At 40.3% G+C, this 18,681-nt stretch overlaps 2 protein-coding genes across 2 annotated transcripts in view; one reads left to right on the top strand and one right to left on the bottom strand.

Moving 5' to 3' along the window:
* LOC118362833 (sodium-dependent multivitamin transporter-like) overlaps positions 1-18,681 on the top strand; it is a 90,280-nt gene that overhangs the window by 40,413 nt on the left and 31,186 nt on the right. The gene's annotated exons all lie outside the window — the stretch shown is intronic.
* On the bottom strand, positions 10,846-18,548 carry LOC118362834 (visinin-like protein 1). Its single transcript, XM_035743473.2, has 4 exons — positions 18,285-18,548; positions 15,469-15,635; positions 13,704-13,919; positions 10,846-12,848 (listed from the first exon to the last, which is right to left on the bottom strand). Exons 2-4 carry the CDS (start codon positions 15,628-15,630, stop codon positions 12,651-12,653), a joined length of 576 nt encoding a protein of 191 aa, XP_035599366.1. The 5' UTR covers positions 15,631-15,635; positions 18,285-18,548; the 3' UTR covers positions 10,846-12,650.

The raw sequence follows: 18,681 nt of genomic DNA, 5'->3' as shown, positions 1-18,681 counted from the left end.
CCTTCAGACTCCTGACATTTAAATTAAATTCAAACTTTAACTTCCAATTACGCCGGTCCACCCACCGTCAAATGTGAACTTGAATGGGTATTGTTTTTTATTCTATTGTCTATATTTCTATGATTTCAATAGGTTTCCTATAAAAGACTGCCCGTTTAATTTATAACAATGGATATTCCCACTCATGTCAACGTTCTCTTATATCTGACACCTACCCTGCATTCAATAGTATGCTGTGTCTCAACCGATGGCAGGCACACAACCAACACCTCAGATTATGTAAAATAGGGTCTAAACTACAACATACAATACCAGTCAAAGGTTAGGACACACCTACTCATTCAAGTTTATTTTTTATTTGTGGCTATTCATTGTACTATAAATGCGTCCTATAGAGTGGGACCAATTTCGGCTATATTGTTTTGCCATGTGAATTTGATCTGATTTGTTTTTGCAGGTGGGAAAAGTGTCATCCTGACTGCTGTAATAGTGGGTCTTGGTGGAAAGGCCACCATCACTAACAGAGGAGTATCATTGAAGGGTTTCGTGAAAAATGGTGAAAGGTAAAGTCTCATGTTATAGACTGCCATTCCATATACTATTGTTCCCCTCCATAAGTATTTGGACAGTGAAGATAACATTTTAAATTTGTCTCTAATACTCCAGCATTTTGGATTTGAAATGTTTCATGTGAGGCGACAGTACATAATGTCACCTTGTATTTGAGGATATTTTCACACCTATCTGTTTTACTGTTTGGAAATGAAAGCACTTTATGTATCTAGTCCCCCCATGTGAAGCAGTCATAAGTACTTGGAAAAATTCAGCTTACAGTGTATTCAAGTAGTCAAACATATATTATTCAGTCCCACATTCCTTGCAAGTCATGCCTACGTCAAGCTTGTGACTCTACAGACATCCCCCAAATGCATCCAACCAGGCTGTAGAGTCACACGCTTGATGTTGTCTTGGCGTGCAAGGAATGTGGGACCAAATACTCAACTTTTAAATACTTTCATACATTATAAGTGAATTTGTCCAAATACTTATGACTTCTTCAAATGTGGAGACTAGATAAATAAAGTGATTTATTTTGTGTGTGAGTGTTTGTGGCGGTGTCAGTGTTTGTGTTTGTATATGTTCAATGGAGAGTTTAATGATGTTGCTTTACTTTTAAATGTCTGTACTTTAAAAGCCTAATTTACCGTAAATCACAGGTCAATAACCCAGTCTCAATTCTTAACCAAGAAGGAAAAAGGTAGTGCACTATGTAGGGAATATGGTGCCATTTGGGAAGCTGACATCATTTTTATTGTTGTTGTTGAATAGCGGTAGCTACTATTGACCATATTTGGTCAATGACCATATTTAGTTATCGCTGTGTGTGGAGAAGTCTTAATGTTAACAAATAATTATGTTATATGCACATAACAAACTGTATATAAACATGTTGATTTAGTAAAGCTATTTTGTATAAATGTGTTTTTGTATTCTGTTGTGTTTCAGGGGAGTCAATCATCCTGACTACCCCTCGGTGCTGGACTCTCTAAGCATAGCCAACCCAGTCATTACCAACTGTCTCATTGACATGAGGGGCATAGAATCCATTCTCATCATCAAAGTTAGTTTCTACCCTGATTAAGTTCAGAATATTTACATGTTGCATGCACAGTCCAACAAACTGTTTGAAGGAGAGTGCATTGAGGTAGATCAAATTGAAAGATAGAAAAGTGGTTTTGACAATTGTACTTCTAACTGTACCATCATGTAATGTATCAGGCTGTCTTGCATAGAATGGGCACTGTATGTGGCTGAAGTTTGATGAAGGTAGTTTAAGTTGGCAGTAGACTTTGCTGCAAAGTCTGCTTGCTCGAGTCGATGGTTATAAAGTGCCCAGGTACTAATGTCTCTTCCCCTATTTTGATTGCAGGGGAAGGACGCAGCCAGAAGGGTGATGAGACAAGGCCGACCCACCGAGGAACTGTCCTTCACTGTCGAAGGAGATCAGGTTTACCGCAACTGATACTACACCCCAGACTTCGGCATGGCCAAATACCTCAGGTGAGATCTGGAGACAGAAATTCGGTGAGTAACTATTTTGTTCATCTGGTCTCTACTATTTTCCACTCCAGTCTCCTTTTCACCTCATTTAAGACCTGCTTTACTTAACAAGAGGCACATCTCAGTAGGTGTTCCAGGTATGTCATGACATAGCACAAGTGAGGGGGTTCCTCTTTTGTTCTCTATCTCTTCTCTATTGTTCCTCAAGCAAGGGGGAGGTCGATGACATTACAGATTCTCATCAGACCAACTCCTTGAATGCCCTACTCCTTGAAGTTTTCAGTTGTGTAAAAAAACAACACTATTTTGCTCAAAACATATATATCTTTTGCTCTTTAGTGTGTGTACTTGACAGTATTTACAGTATACTTGGGATATCGCTTTCAACAGTAAAAGCAAAACAATTGCTGGAGGATGTCTTTTAAGTTATTTCGATGTGTTCAATGTTCATATTGTATTGGTTGATGAAAGAGCTTGCACAGAAACGCATCAGCAGTACATCTTTTCTATTTATTTCATGTTTTATTTAACCAGGAAGTCCCACGAGAGGACTGATCTCTTTTTCCAGGAGGCGATAATAGAAGGGAATTAAGTTTCCGCCCTAAACCTGATCTTGTCTTGCAGAATTGTATTGATTTGTAGTTGCATTTCTCAGCAAATTGGAGTCAGAGCTGAAGAATTACAAGGCCCAGCTCTCCTGGGTTTCATCTTCACCTGGGCTCAGTCACTGAGGACATCCAGCGCATGGAGGCCAAACTACACAACACCATCATGGCCCTGGTAATGTCTTGAACTGTGTTGTAAATATGTCAGTCACTGCTGTATAAAATTTAAACATTGATGCATTGAATAGACAACAGTCAGATGCGTTCCTTCATCACACTTCAGCACCATCATGACCCCATAATGACTGAAAAAGACTGGTATTGTGTTGTGACTCTAAGCATGCTTGTTACAATTGTAATACTTGCATCTCAAAAAATAAAAATGCATGTCCTGTATATCAACGCAGTGCTGCTGTCTGTTATTGTGCATGTTACACCTCTGTTTAATGTATGACATGAATGCTGTTTCACTGTTTACCTGTGTTTTTGAATGCAGGCCACAGTGAATCAGGTCAAGGCCAGTGTGACAGAGCTTGAGAATGTCGAGGAGGAACAGACTGAGGACATCTGCACTTTGGTAAAAATACAACTTTATTGATCCATGATTACAAATTATGCTTTGATTTCCTATGGAGATGATCGATGTTGGTTTGATTGATTCTGTAAAACCTTTACATTAAATTGACCGTGCTAACTTCATCAAATTCTTACAGGAAGAAGTGGCTCAAGAGAACCAGCAGAGAATTGAATGGTGAGAAGAAAACTGTGGAGGAAGCAAAGGAGGAGCTGGAGGAGCATGAGAAAACTACCAAGGAAGTTGATTGCCAGTATGTTGACGGGAGGAACAGGATTGAACAGCTGGCTGAAGAGATGGAGCCACTGAAGGTGAAGAGACATTAGCGACTAACAGTACAGGGAGGTGGTGCGTCACAGTGCAATGAGTACATTTTTGTGTACAGTGCATTCGGAAAGTATTCAGAACCCTTCCCTTTTCCCACATTTTGTTACGTTACAGCCTTATTCTAAAATGAATGTATTATTTCCCCCCCCCCCTCATCAATCTACACACATTACCCCATAATGACAAAGAGAAAATAGGCACACACCTGTCTATATAACGTCCCACAGTTGACAGTGCATATCAGAGCAAAAACCAAGCCATGAGTTTCGAAGGAATTGTCCATAGAGCTCCGAGACAGAATTGTGTCGAGGCACAGATCTGGGGAAGGGTACCGAAAAATTGCTGCAGCATTGAAGGTTTCCAAGAACACAGTCACCTCCATAAGTCTTAAATGGAAGAATTTTGGAACCACCAAACCTCTTCCAAGAGCTGGCTCCTGGCCAAACATGGCTTGGTTTTTGCTCTGACTTGCACTATCAACTGTGGGACCATATATAGACAGTTGTGTGCCTTTCCAAATCATGTCCAATCAATTGCATTTAACACAGGTGGACTCCAATCAAGTTGTAAAAACATCTCAAGGATGAACAATGTAAACAGGATGCACCTGAGCTCAATTTCGAGTCTCATAGTAAAGGGTCTGAATACTTATGTAAATAAGGTATTTCTGTTTTTTTATTTGCAAAAATGTCTAAAAACCTGTTTTCACTTTCTCATTATGGGGTATTGTGTGTAGATTGCTGAGATTTTTACAAATATTTAAATCATTTTAGAATAAAGCTTTGAGTAAAGGGTTTGAATACTTTCCGAAGGCACTGTATCTGGAGATAGTTAAGTGCCTAAAATAGGGGTTAAATATAATGTTATATCCCTCATATATAGGACAGACACTTTCTTTTAGATATACAGTGGGGCGTCAGCCACCAATTGTGGTTAGAGGCGTAATTTTCATTTGACTAGTAATCACATTGTAGGATTTTTAGGCAAATTATGGTGGAAAATAAGTATTTGGTCAAACAAAAGTTTATCTCAGAGCAATGACAAGGTCAAACAAATCTTCACAAGGTTTTCACACACTGTTCTGCCCATTCCCCTGCAGTTAACAGTGATGTTTTGGGGCTGTTCCCACGGCAAAGATTTTCTATGGGGTTGAAAATAAGAATATGTTCTTAACTGATCATTGTCATGCTGAAAGATCTCATGCCCTTGCTGATGGAAGGGGTTTTTCAAAATGACGGATCAGTTGGTTCCCTTTGCAGAAAAAAAAAATAATAATAATAAATATTCTTTGTTAAGTGCCTAAAATATTTTGGTTTAAATATAATGTTATATCCCTCATATATAGGACAGACACTTTCTTTTAGATATACAGTGGGGCAGAAAAGTATTTAGTCAATTGTGCAAGTTCTCCCACTAAAAAAGATGAGAGAGGCCTGTAATTTTCATCATAGCACTGCCCTACCCTGTGTACACTTCAACTACTAAAAATGAGGGTCGAAAAAATCCAGAAAATCACATTGTAGGATTTTTAATGAATTAATTTGCAAATTATGGTGGAAAATAAGTATTTGGTCAAAACAAAAGTTTATCTCAATATCTTTTTATATACCCTTTGTCATTTGGCAATGACAGAGGTCAAACGTTTTCACCAAGGTTTTCACACACTGTTGCTGGTATTTTGGCCCATTCCTCCATGCAGATCTCCTCTAGAGCAGTGATGTTTTGGGGCTGTTGCTGGCTCTGCATAACACGGACTTTCAACTCCCTCCAAAGATTTTCTATGACCAGGGGGTTGAGATCTGGAGACTTGCTAGGCCACCTCCTGAACCTTGCAAAAGCTTCTTCCTCCCGGGAAGGACTGCCCTTCCATGATCTGCCATCACGGGACAACTCCATTGGTGTGTTTGGGATCATTGTCATGCTGAAAGACTGAAATGCTGAAAGACCATCTTCAATGCCCTTGCTGATGGAAGGAGGTTTTCACTCAAAATATCACGATACAAGGCCCCATTCATTCTTTCCTTTACATGGATCAGTTGTCCTGGTCCCTTTGCAGCACCTCAAAAACAGCCCCAAAGCATGATGTTTCCACCCCATGCTTCACAGTAGTTCCTGTATGGTGTTCTTTGGGTGCAACTCAGCATTCTTTGTCCTCCAAACAGGACGAGTTGAGTTTTTACCTTAAAAAAGTTATAGTGGCTTTTGATGTTTCAGTCGCTCTGACCTTAAATGTAAATGTAAATGACATTCTCCCAATCTTCTTCTGGATCATCCAAATGCTCTCTAGCAAACTTCAGACGGGCCTGGACATGTACTGGCTTAAGCAGGGGGACACGTCTGGCACTGCAGGATTTGAGTCCCTGGCGGCGTAGTGTGTTACTGATGGTAGGCTTTGTTACTTTGGTCCCAGCTCTCTGCAGGTCATTCACTAGGTCCCCCCGTGTGGTTCTGGGACTTTTGCTCACCGTTCTTGTGATCATTTTGAACCCACGGGGTGAGATCTTGCGTGGAGCCCCAGATCGAGGGAGATTATCAGTGGTCTTGTATGTCTTCCATTTCCTAATAATTGCTCCCACAGTTGATTTCTTCAAACCAAGCTGTTTACCTATTGCAGATTCAGTCTTCCCAGCCTGGTGCAGGTCTACAATTTTGTTTCTGGTGTCCTTTGACCGCTCTTTGGTCTTGGCCATAGTGGAGTTTGGAGTGTGACTGTTTGAGGTTGTGGACAGGTGTCTTTTATACTGATAACAAGTTCAAACAGGTGCCATTAATACAGGTAATGAGTGGAGGACAGAGGAGCCTCTTAAAGAAGAAGTTACAGGTCTGTGAGAGCCAGAAATCTTGCTTGTTTGTAGGTGACCAAATACTTATTTTCCACCATAATTTGCAAATAAATTCATAAAAAAACCTACAATGTAATTTTTTGGATTTTTTTTCTCATTTTGTCTGTCATAGTTGAAGTGTACCTACAATGAAAATTACAGGCCTCTCTCATCTTTTTAAGTGGGTGAACTTGCACAATTGGTGCCTGACTAAATACTTTTTTGCCCCACTGTACATATATATGTTTATCCATGTATGAATGTGTGTCACGTCCTGACCGTAGTACCTTTTTTATGTCTCTATTTTAGTTTGATCAGGGCGTGAGTTGGGGTGGGCATTCTATGTTTTTGTTCTATGTTTTGTATTCTGGTTTTGTCCTGGTATGGTTCCCAATCAGAGGCAGCTGTCAATTGTTGTCTCTGATTGAGAACCATACATAGGCAGCCTGTTTTCCGACTATGGGTTGTGGGTAGTTGCTTTCTGTATTTGTGTCTGCACCAGACAGAACTGTTTCAGTTGTTCTCTTTATTGTTTTGTCATTCAGTGTTCTGTTCTATTAAATCATGATGAACACGTACCACGCTGCACCTTGGTCCGATCCTTCATACTCCTCGTCAGAAGAGGAGGAAAATCATTACAATGTGTTATTCAATGTGATTCTGACCAAGTAGTCAAACTCCCCCCCACACACACACACACCCCCGGCTTAGACTCTTAAAGATTACACCCCCAAAATAAAAATACTACTCTATGGCTGGTTTCCCAGACACAGATGAAGCTTAACCCTGTACAAAAAATGGATAATCTCCATTGAGCAAGCTTTTTAGCCCACGACTGGCCCTTTTAGTACACAACTCTCCCTATAGTCCACAATACTGAGAATACAAATACTGTATATTGAATATTCCCACATTCTTTTGAATTCATATTTGTGTCTTAATGTACATAGGTCCCTCTCTGTGAGATGCAAATTGTACTTTCATCATTTCCTGATAAACATGAATTGCTGTTGGTACATGATGTTTGATCACAACAGTGAAACACTCCATCTCGGTATGTGAGCTAATCCTGATAGCTCTCAAATGGCCTCTATAGCTTATAGATAATACCAATATATTTGTCAGAATCAATTTGACATAGATTTTTATCGAAATTGTTCAGTTAATTTATTTGGCCTTTTGGGCAGTTCTAATGTAACTCCATGGCAGCACCCAAGGGGCTTGAAGTTTCGAGCTCTCCCCATAGATTTTGTGGTGGTGTCGTGTCCCAATGAGTTACAGAACACTGAGCCAATCACAGCGCAACTAGAGAACAGTACCAACCCCTACGCTCCATATTTTCCGCTGGCTGCCCAACCACCACAGAAAGCACTGAGCTAGGCTGAAACACCTACATTTTGGAGCTGCCTTACTCAAGAAAGCAAAAAAGAGATCATGTTTGTATGCGACTTATTAACTCAATGCTCATGTATTTTTTATGTTGTTTGCAAACTGTTATGTGACAAGTATTAATGCCAAAATAACATGCAAAACAGTTTTTTTTTAAACAAATCATTTGGTTATTATTATTTATAATAATGCCCCACCTGGCCTGATTGACGGGTCACCACTGCACTTTTCCAGCAAGTCAGCTTGTCAAATATCTTGTCCTGCTAGAGGTGCCCCGGTCAACTGTGAAGTGGAAATGTTTATGAGCAACAACAGCTCATCCGCAAAGTAGTAGGCCACACAAGGTCACAGAAAGAGGCCGCCGAGTGCTGAAGCGAGTAGCACGTAAATATTTTCTGTCCTCGTTTGCAACACTCACTACCGAGTTCAAAACTGCCTCTGGAAGAAACGCCAGCACAAGAACTGTTCATCAGAAGCTTTATGAAATGGGTTTCCATGGCCGAGCAGCCGCACACAAGTCTAAGATCCCCGGCTGGAGTGGTGTAAAGCTCACCGCCATTGGACTTTGGAGCAGTGGAAATGCGTTCTCTGGAGTGATTAATCAAGCTTCACCATCTGGCAGTCCGATGGACAAATCTGTGTTTGGTGAATGTCAGGAAAACGCTGCCTGTCCGAACGCAAAGTGCCAACTGTAAAGTTTGGTGGAGGAGGAATGAAGGCCTGTGGCTGTTTTTCATGGTTCGGGCTAGGCCCCTTAATTCCAGTGAAGGGAAATCTTAACGCTACCGCATACAATGATATTCTACACAATTCTGTCCTTCCAACTATGTGGCAACCGTTTGGGGAAGGCCACTTCCTGTTTCAGCATGACAATACCCCCGCGCACAAAGCGAGGTCACTGTGGAAGAACTTGACTGGCCTGCACAGAGCTTTGACCTCAACCCCATTGAACACCTTTGGGATGAATTAGAACGCAGACTGCGAGCCAGGCCTAATCGCCCAACATCAGTGCTCTTGTGGCTGAATGGAAGCATGTACCCGCAGCAATGTTCCAACATCTAGTGGAAAGCCTTCCCAGAAGAGTGGAGGCTGTTATAGAAGCAAAGGGGAGACCAACTCTAAATGAATGCCCATGATTTTGAAATGAGATGTTCCACATACTTTTGGTCATGTAGTGTCTATATACTGTAGGCCTAAGGCAGAGACAATAAAAAGACAATGGCAGAATAAATTCAACCACACCTTTGTTTCATCACAAAACCGGAGAGCAACACCTGTCCACAAAACATACTGCATGTAGGCAGTTACATGATCTACAGCATGGTCAAGCGAGTTAATGTTTCCAACATTTTCAGACTACAAAACAACTATTGATTTAGAACCACGGAGAGTTACCATGCTGTAGGGTTGTGTGTATGTGTGTGTGTGTGTGTGTGTGTGTGTGTGCCCGCAAGTAGAAAAAATATGTTGACTCGCCCTACTTGTAGGGAAATGCCCATGCCATCCTCTTTCATGTTGCCTAAACGGTCTATGATTCTGTCATTACACGTTTTTAGTTTTTGTTGTCCTAGTATACCTGGCTAAAATGCTTGCTCTCTAGCCTAACTTCCTTTCATGGGCAACGATGTGCCAGGCCAGCTAGTTAACATTAGCCTGATGTTACTACATCTAGCTAGCTACATGTTGAACTTCCATCCTCTTAGACCAAGGGCACAATGTATGAGTTTATGGTTGGAATCGCCATTATAATTATTGGCCAGTATGTAGAATTAAGTAAAACCACAAATCCCTATCTCCATCCATGTCTAATTTAGGAAAAGGCAGATTATATGAGATGTAACAATTCAAGTGTTCTGTCAATGATGTTTGGCTTCTAATGTGATGTGATTGGTGTGAAGCCAAATCCAAACTGGCTTCCCTTGACGCTTTTTTTTTGTGTGCCATTCACAGCTGAGCTCACTCAGTTTAGCTCAATGCTGATGGCCTAAAATGATCAAGGGAGGCCAAATGCTCGCTGGCTTCCCTTGCATTCAGCGCTAGGGCAGCAACAACGTCATACTCTTTTTGACCAGACAGCATGGATGGCCTACACATACAGAGATAGAGGGGCACTGTTTCGTTCACTTGGATGCTTTCTCCAGTGAGATACATTCAGCCTTTTGCGAATTGAAGGGCATTTACGAAACAGAGAGACGAAAGAAAACATTTTTTTGCATGTGTTTTAAGCAGCTAATATTTCTAAGAATGTATTATGTTGGAATTCTTACTGTTACAAAAAATGTATATACAGGGGAGAATGTATAATTAATTTCTTCCCGGTACGGGACCTCCTATATGTGCGTGCGCTTGCACCAAAAATGTTTAGGGGCCTAATCATAGAACTACATATAGAATCCCTGTTAATTTAATAGGATCTCTGTGTGCGTAGCTGTAAAGATTTGTCATTTAACTTTTAAAATGTATTACCTTTAATTGTGGCATAAACACAACCAGTCATGATGCTTTTTATCTGATTGTCAAACGATCTCTTCAAAGGGCTCCTTTACTAGGACCTAGTTTGGAAAACCTTGGCCTACACCACCAGTTTTCAAGTCCATCCGCTAATTTTTCATGCCTCTGACATGAAGTAATGATAAATAATGGTGTAACAGCCTACAGTTTTCTTGACATTTTGTTTTCATTATTGTGAGAGGCTCATGTTTTACCGGTATGGCGTAACCCCATGGTGTAACCCCCTCCCTGGGATGCCATACCGGACCGTACCGCCTTACTTTTACCCCTGATTATATAACAAATCTTAGCTTAACCAACAGTCATTGGTTGTAATAAATGCAAATACAGACATTGGCGGGAAAATAGACAGAAATGGGAAAGAATGGTTAAATCAGAGAATCTTGAAAGGTGAATAATTCCACCTCAAACAACAACAAAATGCATCACATAATGTATACCTTTGGAACCGAACCAATTGTCAACTGGCATCATTTCTATGTTGGCGTATCAATCACGGAAATGTGTAACATTCTTGATTGATTGGTTAAGGAATAGCATCACACTTACCAGACCATGCCTTTTGAAAAAGCCCATAGATGTTTTTATTGAGTTTCATTAGTACTACATAAAGAATGTAACTATGTAATTTTGGGTGCAACACATGCCACATGTATAAAAAGAACAAAAACAAAAAAAATACACAGTCACTTATCTTTTAAATTAGATTTTTCCATATTCAGTATAAACATTTACTTGACAAAGATTGTTGCCATGAAGTTTGGATCATCCTGTACACATAATAGTATAGACAAATAATAATCAATAATGAGCATTCAAGTCTACATTATGCTGTATCCAGAACTGTCAAAAAACGGTGTCAGCTTCCACTAGTATAATAAGTGGAATGTTTGCCAGTACATGCCTGCATAGCTTCGAAATGGTAAATAGGTCTCGTATGTTCAATGAAATGCACATTTTCACGATATCTGCAATAGGAGTAAATTTGAAACAGAAGCTTTGTTTTTTTTTACCTAGCACTTCTTGCAACTCGTGGAGGGGTTCTGCACCATCACAGACCATTGTAAACTTAGATTTATTGAGAGATTAGAAGATTAAACCTTCAATAAAAAGTTGTTTTATATAAAAGTACCTTTTGTAGGAACGCAGTATGTCCAGTAAACTCTTAGGGCTTTTCGTATCTGGCTTTGGAAATTCACAAGCTCCGGATGCCATGCTTGAAAGCCAAGATTTGTTCAATTTCTGCCGTGCTCTGTGCTACTGTAAACATATTGATATGTGTGATGTTACTTTGTATTGTAAATTGAGTGGGAAAACGTACAGGCTGAGAATTCCAACCAGTTTGGAGTTATCATGGCGCATTATGTATCCAGCAATGCGAAGAGTGATAGGTGGTTGATACCATTGAAGATGGATAAGCATTGGCCTGGTGTTGATTGATGGCAACAGTGCAATAGAATAATATTATCGGGGAAATATAGTATATCATCAGCAGCATATTTATTCACTAGTTGTTCTATAGTTCTGGACTTTAATTCAACTTTCAGATACATCTGGACTCTGTGTGAGAGGTTACAACAAGGGCTCGTAGTTAGCTATCATTCAAGAACTCGTGTCATGTTAATCACACATACGTAATGTTATTAATAATGAGGGCAACATGCTCCCACAGGAAGTTAATAATATAATGGTCTGGTGAATCACTACTGTACATCCCATGCAACAATACCAAACGCTTTTTCGGAGGGCTATTTCTGGAATACCGCTCTTGAGGATGCAAAAATTGAAGAGGTTAGATTATAGAGTCTGAACACATAACACATGCATGCAAAGATCGGAACCTACACAGTTCCAGTCTCTATTTTTCCAAGAGCTCAAGAAGTTTGGACATTATAGAGACGAGTTACAATTATCATAGGAATTATTGTTCATTACCAGTATGTTAAGCATTAGCATTAGCATTAGCATTAGCAGCTAGCTGCCACAGTGGACATGGATCATCTAAATACTGCAAGAACAGAATAATTCAATGTATAGCGCTTCACTGATATACAAGCTAGCCTAAAAGTGAATGGGTAAATGGAGTAGGATTACTGGTGTACAATTCACATTGGCAGGTTAGGTTTGATAAAATATAAACGTATCATGATATTGTGTAATATAATATATTCAAAATGATTCTGCTATTTCACATTCTCATGCATACAACCACAAGAAGCGAGTCCATTGAAAAATAGTCCAAGCATAATTTTTTTCCTGTGGAAATGGCTGAGAAGAAGAACTTAATGAGACATTAAAACATGTGCTGCCTGTCCAAAGAGAGTGTACACGTCTGGTTTTATACAGATGAGCACCTCCTTCTCACTTCTGCATATCACACTGCAAGAGGAGCACGATGGAAGGATCACTCTTGGCCGCCTCTTTGAACTCATCCAATGAGATTTGGTCGTCGTTGTTCTTATCCATCTTGCTGAAGATCCTGTCCACCCTCTGCTCCGGTGTCAGGCCGTCCTCGTTCATCTTCATCATGATCACAGTGCCCACCATTTTGTAAATGGCCTAGAGAGACACAGGGGACGACATGGAGGGATGATAAGTAAGGCAATACCACAGAAAGGAACAGGGGTATAATTAATGAAATACCTATTTTCAGACAGTCTTGGTTAATATGTTAACATGTTCAAAGTTTAATCTCAATACTACTGCAGTTATTTACCAATTATATACCAATGTTCCCCACAACACTGTAGTCCTACACATTCTCCTGATTATCTAGCTAAACTTGACCGTCCTCTGTCTCAAAGTTTCCTTTTAGCCATGTTTGTCTTTGCAGAATACATTCTAATAACATGCACTGCTGATTACTTCAAACTGGATAGATAGCTTTAACAGATGGTATATAAACGTCATGGTAACAATCCAGTGTAATTTGTTTGAAACACACATTATAGGGCTGGTTTCCCGGACACAGATTAAACCTAGTAATAGACTAAAACATTTTTTTCATTTTACCCCCTTTTCGAGGTATCTAATTGTTAATAATTACAATCTTGTCCTCTGAAACACAACCCAACTGCTTCTTAACACAGCACACCTCCAACCAGGAAGCCAGCCACACCAATGTGTCGGAGGAAACACTGTGCACCTGGCTACCTTGGTTAGTGCGCACTGCACCCGGCCAGCCACAGGAGTCTCTGGTGCACGATGACACTAGGACAATTGTGCATCGCCCCATGGACCTCCCGGTTGCGGCCGGCTGCGACAGAGCCTGGGCGCGAACCAAGAGAACCAAGAGACCACTGCGCCACCCGGGAGGCCTCCTAAAAAAGCTATTTCAATGGAGGAAATAGCTTTTTAATCCATAATGTGGCTTAATCTGTGTCTGGGAAACCAGCCATCAATGTGACTCCTTACCTCAATGATCTCCAACATCTCCACCCTGGTGATCTTGCCGTCTCCATCCAGGTCGTACATGTTGAATGCCCAGTTGAGCTTCTGCTCGAAGCTGCCACGCGATGTGATAGACAGGGCACAGATGAACTCTCGGAAGTCGATGGTGCCGTCGCTGTTCTTGTCGAAGGTCCTAAAGGCGTGCTGTGCAAACTTTGATGCGTCGCCATACGGGAAGAACTGCAAAGTAGAGTGATTGATTGAGAGACAGCTGTGATATCCAATTATTTATTCATCTCTGACATGATGTTTAAAAACATGTCTTTAGCTCTATCTAACTTAGCTCTCTAACTGAAAGGAACAGCTTCCTTCAGTGTTGTGTATTCCTTGATGCCAAGGGAAGCCAGGCTTCCCCCAAAAATGTACCAAGAATAAATCCTATCAAACAGAAATGGTTTTATATTTCGTCTCTCTGTGTTTCAGAATTTTCCTTCAATTCGCAAAAGCTTAATGTATCTCACCGGAGAAAGCATCCTAGGGAGCGAAACAGCGCCCCTCTGTCTCTGTATGTGTAGCCCATCTATCTAATGCTGTCTGGTCAAAAAGAGTATGACATTGTTGCCACCCGTAACATTGGATGCAAGGGAAGCCAGCGAGCATTTGGCCTTCCTTGATATTTATTTGTATACAATAACAGGCCATCAGCGTTGAGCTAAACTGAGTGAACTCAACTGTGAATGGTCCTGGCACACCAAAAAAGGTGTCAAGTGAAGCCAGTTTGGTAGGCTAATGATAACTAGTTAGACTAGAGAGCAAGCATTTCAGCAAGGTAGCCTGGGAAAACAAAAACTAATAGTGTGTACTGTATGACTGAGTCATAGACCGTTCCGGAAACATGAAAGAGAGGAGGATGGCATTGGTAGTAGGGTGAGTCAACATGTTTTTTCTACTTACGCACACACAGAAATCAGTACCATGGACAGCCACATGATATTTTGCTTACGTTGATTGGACTAAATTGTTTTGGGAATATTTTAGTTGTCACTGTATTAGACTAAGTATAGGTGAGTGATTTGATGATGTTGAAATGTTACATTTGAAACGGTGCTGGAATAGTGGAGGCAGCTCCTGTTTTCTTTGTGACTTGTGGTAACTCTAAGGTGTTGGTTTAGTAGTCCGAAAATGTTGAAAAGATGAACTTGCTTGACCATGATATAGGTCATGCAACTGTTTGTTACATGTAATATGCTTTGTGGACTCCACTGGACAGATGTTGCTCTCCTGTTTTGTGATGTAACGAAGGTGTGGTTGAATTTATTCTGACACCTGGTCTTCTTATTGTCTCGGCCTTAGGCCAATATATCATGGTTTTCTAGGCATATGAACTAATAGAGCAAACAAAGCCATTTATCACAACACAGGTTGTAATATGGAATTTTTCCTGGCTTGGCTCCCCAGTGATTTTACCCACACACCTCTACTGGTTTCCTTTGCACCATTTACAAGGATTCCATAATACATAGCTCAGAGGGACCACTGTTCAGGCATTATGATCAGTTAGAAAATATATTGAACAACAGTGCCGTTTGAAAAACGAACAGAGAAAACAAACCCTTATTCCGCTCTGTTCTAGCTTCACAAAGATTTCTTAGAATCACATTATAGAATCATGATATCAATCATTTCCCTAGTTAGAAGTTATAACACCATATAAAGAATGTCTCCAGCATGTGAAGCAGATGTACCACACCTGATCTGCAATAAGAGAATGTAGCCAATCACAACACACCTTGACATAGAGCTGTTGGAATTCGTCCAGGTTCAGTCTGCCGCTGGGGCAGTCTTTGAGGAAGCCTTTGTACCATTGCTTGAGCTCGTGTTCATTAAACTCTGTGCTCTTCACCAGGTCCTCCATCACCTCAGGGGTCAGCTTGCTGTTCTGTTTTCCCATGGTGCCTGTTGTGCAGGAAGCACATGACCAAAGAGACTCAATAACATAAAACATCTCTGAAAATGATGACTGGGAAGGATTTATACTGATTAGAAAGGAAACTCCAGCACATGGGTGATCTTGATGCTTCGCAACATTTAATGGATCCAAGACCAACGTTTCGGTCTCAGTAGACCTTCATCAGGGTATTTTTTATACCAACATGTAGTACAATATAGCACAGTACATAAGGCATTTCTTCATTTGAATCATGGTGAGAGAAATAGCCTATCACACATTCAAATGTATGTTGTGCATTATAATGCATTATGCATAACGCATAAGGTGTTATAAACGTGCTTATAATGTGTTATAAAGAGAGGGTTTTCATTGGAAGTGTAACCAACAAGTTTGCTCTCAAACCTGCTTTGTTTCAAACAGTCCCTTTATAAGGAATGAAATTAGTTTAAAAAAAATAGCTAAGACTATTCATCAATAATGAATTGCTTTGCCTGCCTGAAGCCAGTGTTCTATTTGTGTTTTCTAAATCTGTTGGCACCACAGTCTCTGGCCTGACATCACACAGTGCTGGGCAGGAACACTGCAGTCAGCAAGACTCACATCAAGCGTTCAATCATTGCCTATCATGTAACAACCTAGGTCTACGTTTTACCTGTAGCCTATAGTCTCTTGGGACAGACTTTCGCACGCGAGTTTTGTTCTGGATTCCAAAATGACCAATATGATGTCTGATGTTTAGTGTTCGTCCCAAATGTACAGTGTACATTGTTAGTTTATTATATAGGGAATAGGGTGCCATTTGGGACGCATCCTTTTAACTGCAGTTCATGTTTAATAACGTCAAAGTATAAACCTCTAGAGGAATCTATTCATTAATGAAAACGAAGTGAGTGATATAATGACATGTCCTCATCACATAATGGAGTAATTATATGAAGTCAGCAGTGTGTGACCCATAGAGTACATGGGCAATAATAATAATAATAATATATTTATTTCATATAGCGCTTTTCATTACACAAGTAATCTCAAAGTCCCTGTAAAAACAAAACAGGCATTCATGTTGATCTCGCAAATTCTTGGGCGATGCCTTCCGCAACTTCAGATGATAACACGACGAAGAGTGAGGGAGTCTGTAGTTAGATAGGAGTTGATGCGGTTCTCTTCAGACAGGCAGCATGTTTTGGGCGGAGGGAGGGAGCATCGATGGTGCAGTACTTCATTAATCCTTTAAAGCCATTGACTAGATAATTAATCAACAAGGGAATCAACCCAACTTGTGAGCTGCTCTCTCACAGTGGATCATCATCTTAAATTATAAAAAGTCACAAATCTGACAGCCTAGATTGGCAGTGGCTACTGCTTACATCTGTTCTGCCAATATGTTGACTATGGAAACTATACATGGAACTTCATACAGTTGCCTTATATGCTAAAATGTTATCCTGTCCTAGAAAACATAATAAAATGAACTCAAAGACTCATTGTAAATTGACAGTTGTGGGAGACCATGGTAACTGGAACAACTATAATATGACAAAAGCTGTCGATGGTCTGAGGTTTAGGCTATGCAGTAGGCATACATTGTGATGGAGTCATTGACAGCAAGCACCGTGCTTGAACCAACTACCATGTAGCAGTGCACTTTCTATGCCAAAAAGGTGCAGACCTCTTTGCAGAGGCCATGTATGCCCCATACAGGCACATTACACAATACACAGGCACACTACATTGACACGGGCTTAGCCTATTTGCACTGTATGTTGCATACCCAACATTTGGCGCAAAGGATATTGTTCATTAAAAAAACGACATATATTTAGATGATGCTACCAAAAGGCTTGTGTTGAAATGATTTGGATCTTACATAACATCAAATGAGCCTAAGGCATGGAATGACCTTGAGGAGGAACATTTTGCTTGAAGATGAGAAAAGAGATCAGAGGGAAGGTGAAAATGGGTTTGGCTCCTACGGTCTGAAGGCTTAATATTCTAGTCCCTTAGATTAACGTCGTTCCAAATATAAAAATGTATAGTTGTCCACATCACATGTACGCGCAACACTAACGTCATGTGGAGAAAAAAAATGCAATTTAATTGCAGATAGAACATGTCGTTTCAGATATCAAGTTCATGGTATAAACCTGCTAGGACATAGAGGGGGGTATGCAAGTGCATTCCGATAGAAACGACGCAGTGGTGTGGGAATTAAACCTGGTTAGTGATAACCCGCCCGAAATCACACCACTCACTCATGTCATTTTTCACCATGCGCACCATCTAAAAATGATAAAAACGTCAAAAATGAACTATCAACCAATCAAATGACATCTGGTCATTCTCGTGAAATGTGAATAAACCAACGAAAAAACATGATATGAATATTATTTTCGAAATATAATTAGTTAAGCATGTTTTTATATTTCTAAACGTTATGCAAATGTTAATGATGGATGCACATATCCACCAAATAAAACGCCAAAACCTCTCCCCAAATCTCATTCATTGAAATGTGTCTATAAGGGCAGGAAAACCCCCAATTATGTGATACATCGTGAATGGAAATTATTATATCGATAGAAAACCATCTCAAACTATTTAAATACATGCCATGCCAACATAAAAACGACATTCTGCAGACACATGCTTCTTACCTTATTATACAATTTTTGGAGATGCTATTGCTAATGGTCGTCTGCACTGTCGTGTATTGTGAGACCTCCCGATGATCAAGAGTGCCCAAATGGGAATATACCCTAAAATTGGCCTCTTCAAGACGCAGAGAGAAAAATAACGGGTTCCCGTGCTATTCCAGATGAGACAGGCGCAGGCAGGCAGCAGCGGCAGTAGGGACCGATCCCACGCTAGTCTTTGGTAATGCGACTGTAGACATACGGCGTCACCCGTGTGCATCACAAATTGATCTTATGTTGACTGTTGTCTCTGTGCATTGCTCCAACTGATTGATTTTATATTTGCGTTGATAAAAGAAGTATAGCCCTATCTATGACTTATAAGTCGTGTTCTCTTTTAGCACAAATAATTACATTT

This window comes from Oncorhynchus keta, chromosome 29, assembly GCF_023373465.1.
Source record: "Oncorhynchus keta strain PuntledgeMale-10-30-2019 chromosome 29, Oket_V2, whole genome shotgun sequence".
In the NCBI taxonomy this organism is placed as follows: domain Eukaryota; kingdom Metazoa; phylum Chordata; class Actinopteri; order Salmoniformes; family Salmonidae; genus Oncorhynchus; species Oncorhynchus keta.
Note: the sequence above shows the minus strand (reverse complement) of the source record. Positions and strands in the feature narration are given on the sequence as shown.